The 9,745-nt window shown below is 42.5% G+C and overlaps 1 protein-coding gene across 3 annotated transcripts; it reads right to left on the bottom strand.

Moving 5' to 3' along the window:
• Positions 1–3,396: 3,396 nt before the first annotated feature.
• On the bottom strand, positions 3,397–8,299 carry LOC123102480 (serine/arginine-rich SC35-like splicing factor SCL30). Of its 3 annotated transcripts, none has more exons than XM_044523854.1 (8): positions 8,169–8,299; positions 7,048–7,288; positions 6,858–6,935; positions 5,737–5,901; positions 5,622–5,665; positions 4,766–4,832; positions 4,479–4,658; positions 3,397–3,771 (listed from the first exon to the last, which is right to left on the bottom strand). In XM_044523854.1, exons 2-8 carry the CDS (start codon positions 7,278–7,280, stop codon positions 3,648–3,650), a joined length of 891 nt encoding a protein of 296 aa, XP_044379789.1. In that variant the 5' UTR covers positions 7,281–7,288; positions 8,169–8,299; the 3' UTR covers positions 3,397–3,647. The 3 variants fall into 3 exon arrangements, with proteins under 3 accessions (XP_044379789.1, XP_044379790.1, XP_044379791.1); XM_044523855.1 differs by having other exon boundaries at positions 4,488–4,658; XM_044523856.1 differs by lacking the exon at positions 8,169–8,299 and adding an exon at positions 6,078–6,466 and having other exon boundaries at positions 7,048–7,252.
• Positions 8,300–9,745: the final 1,446 nt, after the last annotated feature.

The following is a 9,745-nucleotide window of genomic DNA, read 5'->3' as shown; positions in this document are numbered from 1 at the left end:
TGAAGACTTGCGACACCTCATGTTTACATGTGTTCGAGCTAAAGAAGTGTGGAAAGCTTTGGGTCTTTAGGAAACAATCGCTCGAACCCTTGTTTCAGACTGATCTGGTAGCGTCATGCTTGAGAATATCGTCAGAGATCAAAGGCATAATTCATCCACACTGCAACATCTCGGCTTCCAAGTGTCCATCTTGGTTGGAGCTTGGTACATCTGGTGGTAGAGAAAGGAAGCTGTGAAGGGTGAAGATGTGTCCATTCCTTCCAAAACAGCACTCACCATACGTGTGATAACGGCCAACTATGCTGTCTCTAGGAGTGCGACTAGTGTACCTGATGTTAAATGGTCTAAACCTTCTCAAAAAATTTATAAGGGGATCGTGGATGCATGCTTCATGGAAGATGGAAGCGGAGCCACAGCGTCGGTTCTTCAAAACCACTGGGGTGAGGCTCTTACTGGGTCAACAACTCTCTTTACGCATGTGCCTGATGCCGCTTCAGCGGAAGCTTTGGCGTTGAAGAATGGTATGGAGCTAGCTGACCAGTGGGGATGCTCAAATGTGATCTTTGAATCTGATTGTCTTGAGATTATCCAGGCATGCAAGGGGGAAGTTGTCCTTATTCTGCTAATCTGATGGGTGTTTTCATTTAACTCAAAGTATTGATTCAATCTTGTACTCTCAGTGTCCAAGGGAAGGGAACAAGGTGGCACACAAGCTTGCTAGGAGTTTCTATGATTCTAATTCTATAATTTCTTGGGAGGGTGATCCTACACAGATTATCCTAGCTGAATTTCTTAGTGATGTAACAATTATTTGATTTGAATAAAGTGTGCCACAAGTTCAAAAAAACGACATTGCTATTATTTGATGAATAAAGTTGTTATGATAAAAAAAAGTAGCGTGAGTTCTTTTTGGGTAACTACAACAGCAAAGTAACAAGATATTGAATTTTGTTGAGTTGGCAACTCGGGCTTGACCTTGAGCAGTAAAAACAAGAGAATAGAAAACAGATTGTTTCCATTATATTGTTTTTTTAATGTTGGCAGTTGCTCTGCCAAATTCATTGATCAGAAGGGGACAAAAACAAGGAGACAGCCCAAGCGGGCAAACACCCAGCAGGTGAAGGGGGGAAAGAGAGAAAGAAAAGGAACTCAACCAGGGTCAAAAGGGATTTCCATTATATTGTTGATGTTGTTGTTGGTGGTGGTGCTGGTGGTGTTGTTTTGAACTACTAGTAGTTGCATGGGACCAAAGCAGATGCGGCCACCCTGAATTAGTGGAAGCAAGGGGAGGGAAGAGCCGGAGAGGACGAGGACCACCACCTAGCTACAGCCATAGCGGGGGGCTCCGGCCGGGGAGGGAGGAGCAAAGGAACAAGTATCCGTCCCCATCCATCAAATGGCAAAAGATGGACGACGACCTCTCCCTCCCTTTTTCACAAGAGAAGAGAAAAGAAATTAAGAAGGAAGCTATGCTAGGCTGGTCCCGTCCCCGGTCCTGGCTAGCCTGTGTGGTGCGGTGTCATGCGGCAGCGGCGGCAACGGGCAATGGCATAGTGCTCTGCGGTACGAGCAGTAGTACCCTGACTGGGACTGTAGCGGCGTCTCGATCGATCGCCAGAGGCCCAGAGCACTGGCTGGGCTGGCGGGGGCTGGCTCCTTTGTCGTTGCCCATCCTCTTCTTCCCGTGTCGCGCCCCCCTGATGCGAAATCAGATGGCGCGGCAGGGAGCGGAGCTGCAGCTGCAGCTGCAGAGGGTGGTGGGTGGTGGTGGTCTCCCGCTGCAGCTGCTGCGCTTGGATGGACGCGTCTCGTCTCCTTTTAATGCCGCACGCGCCGCGCCGCGTGGGCGCCGCGCCGTGCTGCCACCACGAGGGCGCAAGGGCCACCGTCGCAGCCAGGACCGCCGGGCGGGAAAAGTCGCCGCGCGGCCGGCCGGGGCCGGCTGATCCGCCCAAAGGGCCGCGGCCTTTTCTCCTTCTGTTCTTCGATCGCCGCCACTGTTTTTTTGTTATAGTACATACTTGTGGTGTTGTGCGGCAAAAAGCAAAGCTGGGGTCAGTCTGTCCGTGCACTGTAAAACGAAAAAAAAGGCATGTCAAAGCAAAACAAAAAGAATCTTCTAGTTAAACAAACTAGGACACAGAAAAAAAATCACTGGAATTAGCTAAGACTTTTATATAGTGTTTCTCTTTGCTTATATTGTACTTGGGTCTAACAAAAAAATCACTAAATTTCACAAGAATTTGCGCGTGCTAACCAATCATATCTTGTGATACAGTAACATCAAACCGGACCTGAGCTAACAACTAGTGCCAAATTATCGCGTAACGAACTGTGCCATGGAACTAATAAAAGAGCAAAAGCACGGCGGACAGCAGCAACATAGATGTAGGCCTCCTTTGATTTACAGGATTTTCCTAGGAATTTTACAGGATTGACATCCTCTGGAATTTTTCCTTTACACATGTTGTTTGATTCACATGATTGCATTCCGCAGGAACTAATCCTATAGAAACTTCTTAGTTCATTTTTATAGAAAAACAAGCATGAGGTTGGACTTCATGGAAAAAATCCTCTGTTTTGCTGTCCGACGTAAGATTTCAGGGCCTCTTTAGTTCAAAGGATTTTCATAGGAATTTTAAAGGATTAGAATCCTTAGGAATTTTTCCTGCGTTGATCGTTTGATTCGCAGGATTGAATCCCATAAAAAAATTCTATGGATTCATTTGTACTGCATTTTATAGCAATTCTAACGTCCACTCTTGAAAGAAATCCTTTGTTTTTTCTGTGATAGAATCGAACAAACTCAAATCCTATAGGAATTCAATAGGCATGTCATTTCAATCCTACGCTTTTCATATTCCTGTGCTTTTGCAATCCTGCGAATCAAATAGGCCCTCAGTGGACAGTACATCATATTCCTGTACATTTCCTATTCCTACGCTTTCTAAACCCTGTGAATCAAAGGAGCCCGTAGAGTTTTCCACTGCAAGTCAGCTACGCATATCATGTACTACAAACGTGAAACACAACACCTACGTAATAGGGAGGTTCCAGTCTTGTAGGCTGCTACATCATTCATGATGGATGGGTCGACGGATTGATGGTCACTATTTCCCTCAAACTGCCCAGCCGAAAGTTTTTTTGGTTTGTCAAAGTCCCAGATAAAAGCTGGGAACCACAAAGGCAGCCGCACACCCGAAGTGATCCATAGGTCGCATGCATGCGCTTGCTGCCACACCACGTCTCCTTGCCTAGCATCACCACCTCAAGAGTAAGTAAAGTGATGGCACCTGGTGCCCAAGCAATGGCCTCCATGATTAAAGGGAGGGTGCGCTGCAGCTGCTGCAGAGCCGTTCATCCATCCACTGGCCCGATCGCTTCACTCATCAGTGCTGGATCAACTCACAAGCTTTTTCCCAAACAAAGTACATGGAAAATGGGTCCCTGACAATCCACACACATGGTACATAGATATGACTGACACGCCATGCTACAGGCCTTAAGATTCAACAGCAACAAGCGGGAACATAACGTCTGTGACCGCTAACAAGCAATACAACACACCTCGAAAGGTTTTACTCGAACCAATGGAGCGGAAGTAGCTAGATGGAGATGCGGCGACCGCAGAGAATGTAACCAATTTCTCAGTCGCTGCGGGCGGGAGAAGCGTCGGGGGACCTGGAGCGGGATCCAGGGGGCGATCCTGAGGATGGCCTGGCCACCCTTGGGCGTGAAGGGGATCCATCACTGTCGGCCGGTGGCGACCTCCTGTAGACATGAACCATTGATTAATATACAGGGAATTTTATGACAAGTATATGCATCTAACAGAAGCACTGTCGAAATACATATATTGTGGTATGCAGCAAAGGAGTCTGGATTAACGAGGAGAAGGAATGCCCTAAGAACTGCAGCCATTCGTTTCTTGATTTTCTTCACTAGAACAGACAGACTTAACTTCCAGTACACATAACGAGCATGTTAACAAAACAAATTGGGTTGCAAAAACAACAGCGCTAGAAAGAGACGGCTTAAAACTTTCGATGCCAGGCTGATAATTGTTATTTTCAATCTGATTCCTCATATAAGATTTACTACCTCCATCCGGGTTTATTAGGCCCCCTCTCATTTTGAGCTAAAGTTTGGCCAACAAACTTAACCAATAAAATGTAAACTATATGTCATAAAAATTATACCTTAGGAAAGCTCTTTCAAATACAAATCCAACAGTGTACTTTTTGTAGCATATATTCTATATTTTATTAGTCATGTGAATGGTCAAAGTTTGGCTCAAAATACTAGGGGGCCTAATAAACCCAGACAGATGTAGTACAATGGCAAGCTAATACTTTGATGGACGAACAAGGTTACAGGTATAAACAGCAAGAATTTGATGCTGGTGCTTAGCTCTACAATTCTCTAATGCAAATGCAATGAAGGCAGACGTGTGTAGTTATCAATCAAACACAACTTACTTCTCATACCCATTATCAGCATCACGTTGGTCACCATCTCTACCAGGGGGAGAGTAGGATCTCCTTTTGTCCTCCTCATGTTCTTTTGGATGACGCACAGGAGATTTCGTGCGATGAGACTCCCTTCCCCGTGGGGAAGCAGAGTAGTCATCTCGCCGTCTTGGAGCAGGAGAGTATGACCTTTTTTTGCCCAAACACAACATTGAACAATAGAAAAGAATCAAATATCAAAACTTTACGAATGTTGGATGCCAAGCAGAACTGCTGAAAAATCATTATTGCCCTACCTTGACCGAGCACGGCCACCGCCACGAGGGCGGGGAGAGGCTGAGCGTGAACGGGAACGAGACCTCCCTGTACCAAATATGAGAAGCTATTAGTAAGTTGATACTGTGCCAAGCAAAATTTGCAATGATTTTGAAATGCTGCAGCATAAAAAGTTCGCAACAATTACAGGTTTCACACCTTCAAAAATCTGAAATATAAACAACTCGTACGTGATGGGTCTTATACAATCTTCACTTCAGACATTAACAGGACAGGAGCCTATATGCAAACAAGTTGTATGTGATGGGTCTTATACAATCTTCACTTCAGACATTAACAGCACAGGAGCCTATATGTAAACAACTTGTATATGATGGGTCTTATACGATCTTCACTTCAGACATTAACAGCACAGGAGCAGCGGTTAATCCAAAAGTTCACTAGTGGATGGGTGTTCACATGTGTTAATTATCATATAGGGACTCCGCTGAATCAGATTAAGCCTATATGCAACTGATGTCTCTTCAGAAGGCACTCAATTGTGCTAGTTTACCACAATTGAAATGCGCAAATAGGTAAGGAATGCCATGCTATGTTCATTGGTTACACACAAAGAAAGGAAAGTAAGAGAATCAATTAGTCTCCAATATCAGCTACAACAGGAAAACTAATGCATTTTTTGCTGCAAGAGGGGAATTACCCATAGTGAGCATTGGATAAAAATAGGTATTTGGTGTTTATGGTTCTATCTACTAACAAGATCCAAACCGAGATAAACTTAAACCAGAACGACCAGCAATTCTCAACACTTGTCCGTTCAAAAGCATGTACAAGATTCCAGACTCCATAATTCTATATATGCAAATTTGGCATTACCATAATGAGAGGAACGGCGCCCTTCATGACCTCCAGAGTACCCCCTGCAACAGTCATTTCAACTGAGCACGAGAGAAGACGAAGCAAATCTTCACACAAAAATGGGAATATATACCTGACTCTAGTTCTAGTGCGCATATCCTCTGGCCTTTTCCGTGACTCAGCAGCAAGCACAACAGTTATCTCCCGGCCAAAAAATACCTGGCGATTCATGTGGTATTGGGCCTCAGAGGCATCATAAGGGTCAACAAACTCCACAAACGCAAACCCTCGGGGCTCCCTGTACATGTCGATTTCATTAAACAAAGTAGGGCAGAGAAAAAGGATGAAACATCAAATTAATAAGAATGTCGAGTGTATGAAGTACTCATATATAGTGTGTGCATGTTATGTTACCATGGCAGTCAAAAAATTATCTGTGCACTCTTGGCGAAGCACAGTCAACAACTTACTAACATTTCCGTCAAAAGGGAAGCAAGTGCTGCAAAAAGCAGCAGCATGTCCAGGCTCTAGTATCCAGGTTTCTTGTATAACAACTAAGTACGGCGGTTCTCGTAAAGAGCATCTTCATAGAAGCATTTGCTTCACTTCCCCAATGTGAAAAGTCATGATAGTACTTGAAATCAACTTCGCCCCATTTTATCTTCTCATGGACCACACACAGTACAAGTCTTTTATCTTCTCTTCGTGAATTAATTTTCTCAATCAATCAAATCTTTGTCTTCGTAGAAGAATGTCTTGATTCGGACAAGACTCTATCTTGCCAAGCAAATGAATTGCAGGAATATTAAAAAAGCATTCTTCAAGAAATCAAGGGCTTGTATTTACTTCAAACCAATACAACCCTGGGAATCATTTCAGAAAAAAATCATACATGGCAACCATGAATGGGTAGGAGAAAGTACACTGAATATTTCCAAATTGACATCAAGTACTCTAGTGACAGGAATAAACCAGTGATGTACATCAGCAGACCAAAAAAGAGTAGACCATTTTCATGTAGCTTAAATGCACAAAGGTGGTTGCAGAGGTCGACACCGCTCGTAAGCTGGAAAATGTTCGCAAGTTACCTTAATGAAACATATCTTATGCATATGGTGTAATGTAACTTATAGAAAAGTTTCAAAGTTTATGTTGCATGGGTTCAAACTTGGTACATTTCCCATGGTTAATAACAAAAGAGCCAAAATAAAATAGTTTGGCAACTGCTAACCAATTTGACTTACTAAAACTTACCCGCTGTAATAATCCTTTGGAAGGTAAACATCCCTAACAGGACCAAACCTTTCAAAAGGAACACGGAGATCCTCCGCTCTGCCAGGGTTGAGATAACCACGTTAAACAAGTCAAGAAATTGTAAAATGAAGTATTGTTTGTTAAGTGAGGAAAAAGAAAACAAGTGGCATCCATGTCAAAGCCTATGCACCTGGCGCTTAATGGGATGTTGCGGACCAAGAGACTTCCAGAACCCTGCTCCTTTCGTCCTCCATATCCACCCCTCCTAGGGGGGCTTCTTCCTCTGCCACCATATCCCCTCTTTGGGGGGCTGCGGTGCGGGGGGCTGCCACCATATCCCCTCCTTGGGGGACTACGATGCGCGGGGCTGCCACCATATCCCCTCCTCGGGGGACTACGGTGTGGGGGGCTGTACCTCCTCATAGTGTTGTCTGTAATCAATAATTCAATATTATAGATAAGTACAGGAAATGTCCAGGACATGGAGATGGATAGAAACAAATAAGAAAAACTAGCGGATTTATCAGCAAGGATGGTTTATCAAAAAATCATGTTTACTGGCACCAGAAATTTTGGATAAGAAAACCTGTAAAATCTGCTATTTTGGACTTCCTCAACCTTACCACCCACAAAAGACAAAGTCCAATGAACATATCATTGGGTTAATGCAATCACAACGAAAGCAGTCCTCTAGCACAACCATGTAGTGTGTGACAAGGCATGTAATATAATAAATCCAAAATCAAAATTTGCAAAATCCAACACTGAATCCACCTTGACATATTCTGCGCAGTTCATCAGATAAGTCTGAAAGCTACAAACATTCCACCAACAGTTCACATATGCGACAGCGAAATGTTATTCAACAAACATAGGAGATGCAATTTGTCAGCATACACATATCACCATTCTCGACACAATCTATCTGAAGATATAACTACGCCATTGGATTGGACTAAACGACTCACGGGTTGGCATAAAGCATGGTGTCTACATTCACAAGGGTAGCATGCCAAAGACAGCAGTTTTGACGCCAAAGGCACCAAGGCGCCGTCAAACACCAGATTTCGACGGTCATCTCAGGTCAGAGGAAGCTCAAGATTGGCACGGTGACGTGGCTGGAGAGAAGCATTTAAGCGCTGGGCAAACGTTTCCGAAGCCCGCGCGGATCTACACGCACGCCGACGACTTCTAGGGTTTGCGGAGGAAAGACCGCGCAAGCGGCCGAGCAAACATGCACATACGAATATTGCTCGCGAGGATGCTGAGACGAGGAGGGGGTGCAGGGAGAGGGAGGGAGGGAGAGATTACTGCGCGTGTCCGGTGAGCGCCCGGGAAGGCTCCGCCGCCGCGGGGGTGCGAAGGGGAATGGGGGAAACCGAAATGAGGGCAGACAGGTCGATGCCGGTGGGGAAGGCGCGATAGAGATAGATGGCTGGCCGGGTTATATGGGCCTTAGAGGATTTGGGCCTGTGGTCGTTCACTCCACTTGTTTACTGTACCACTGGCTACCAGTTTTTGTCAAACAGAGACGAGACGCACAAGGGCAAGCGCGACTGGGCCGGCAGGGTTCGACCTCAGGATCTCGCGCACCTGTGCGAGCGTTTCTAGCCAAAGGAGCTAATCGATCTTGACACCATACTATCGCGAGACTATAAGAACTAAAGACAGCGGCAAATATGAAACTTTTAAAATTTCGAACATGAACATTTTTCAAAAAAGGAATATTTTCAGAAATGCTAACACTTTTCAAATCCGTGAAGAAATTTTTGAAAACTCAATTTTTTAAAAAAAAACGGAATTTTATTGAATCTGTGAACAAGGTTTTAAATTCTAAAAAAAGATTTTAAACGTGAACAGATTTCTAAAATAATAACATTTTTTTAAAGAGGAACGTTTTTTCAAACTCATAAACAAAATTTGAGAAAGCGAACAAAATTTTGAATTTGCGAACAAATTTTGAAAACATGAATTTTTTTGTATGTGTGAATAAATTTTAACAGGAACAATTTTTGAAACTATACCGGTTTTGGGACTTCTATGAATGTTTGTAGCCGGGTTTTTCCGATTTTGGGAACCTTCCAGAAGGTTCCTGAACCAATTTTTCCTTTTTATATTTCTTTCTCGTTTTTATTTTTTAATGTTCCTTCCTTTTTCATTATTTCTCTTTTCCTTTTCCTGTCTTTTCTTTCTTTCTTCTTGTACTTTTCTTTTTGAATTTGTTTTCTATTTTCAATGAATGTTTCAGAATTTTCTAAAAAGTGACAATTTCAGATTTTGTTGTTTTTCAGAAAATGTTCCTGTTTTCAAATTTTTGTTCAAAAATTTCATAAAAGTTCAGAATTTCACAAATTGTTCGCATATTTTTGGAAAAGTGTTTGTCTTTTAAAAAATGTGTTCCAAAACTAAAAAATGTTCGGTTTAAGAAATATGTTCTCCTTTTCAAATTTTGTCCAAAAAATTAAAATATATTCATGTTTTAAAATTTGCTTGAAATTTAAAAAGTGTTCGTTTTTTAAAATTTTGTTCATGAATTATAAAATGCTTAGAAAATTTAAAAAATGTTAGCATTTTTAAAAATTGTTCAGAAAAAATTCAAAAAATGTGCACGTTTTCATTTTTGAGTTTCAAATTTTTATTCGCAAATTTCAGAAAATGTTCGGGCGATTCAAATCATGTTCCCATTTTAAAAAATTATTCACAAATTTCAAAGTTGTGCACATTTTCATTCTTTCAGGAGTTTCGAAATTGTTCGGTTTCAAATTTGTGTTCACAAATTTTAAAAAATGTTCGGGCAGTTCAAAGCATGTTCCCGTTTCCAAAAATTGTGCGAAAATTTCAAAAATGTGCATGTTTTCATTTTTTCAGGAGTTTCGAAATTGTTCAGT

This window comes from Triticum aestivum, chromosome 5A (assembly GCF_018294505.1).
Source record: "Triticum aestivum cultivar Chinese Spring chromosome 5A, IWGSC CS RefSeq v2.1, whole genome shotgun sequence".
NCBI lineage: Eukaryota > Viridiplantae > Streptophyta > Magnoliopsida > Poales > Poaceae > Triticum > Triticum aestivum.
This window is presented reverse-complemented; position numbering and strand designations above follow the sequence as displayed.

What these genes read in the sequence shown, in the direction of transcription:
- LOC123102480 (XM_044523854.1), bottom strand. Translation starts at nt 7,280, where the DNA reads ATGAGGAGGTACAGCCCCCCACACCGTAGTCCCCCGAGGAGGGGATAT. An exon ending in AACATCCCATTAAGCGCCAG is followed by an intron (nt 6,936 to 7,047) that starts GTGCATAGGCTT and finishes CAACCCTGGCAG; the next exon opens with AGCGGAGGATCTCCGTGTTC. An exon ending in CCAAAGGATTATTACAGCGG is followed by an intron (nt 5,902 to 6,857) that starts GTAAGTTTTAGT and finishes CGACATGTACAG; the next exon opens with GGAGCCCCGAGGGTTTGCGT.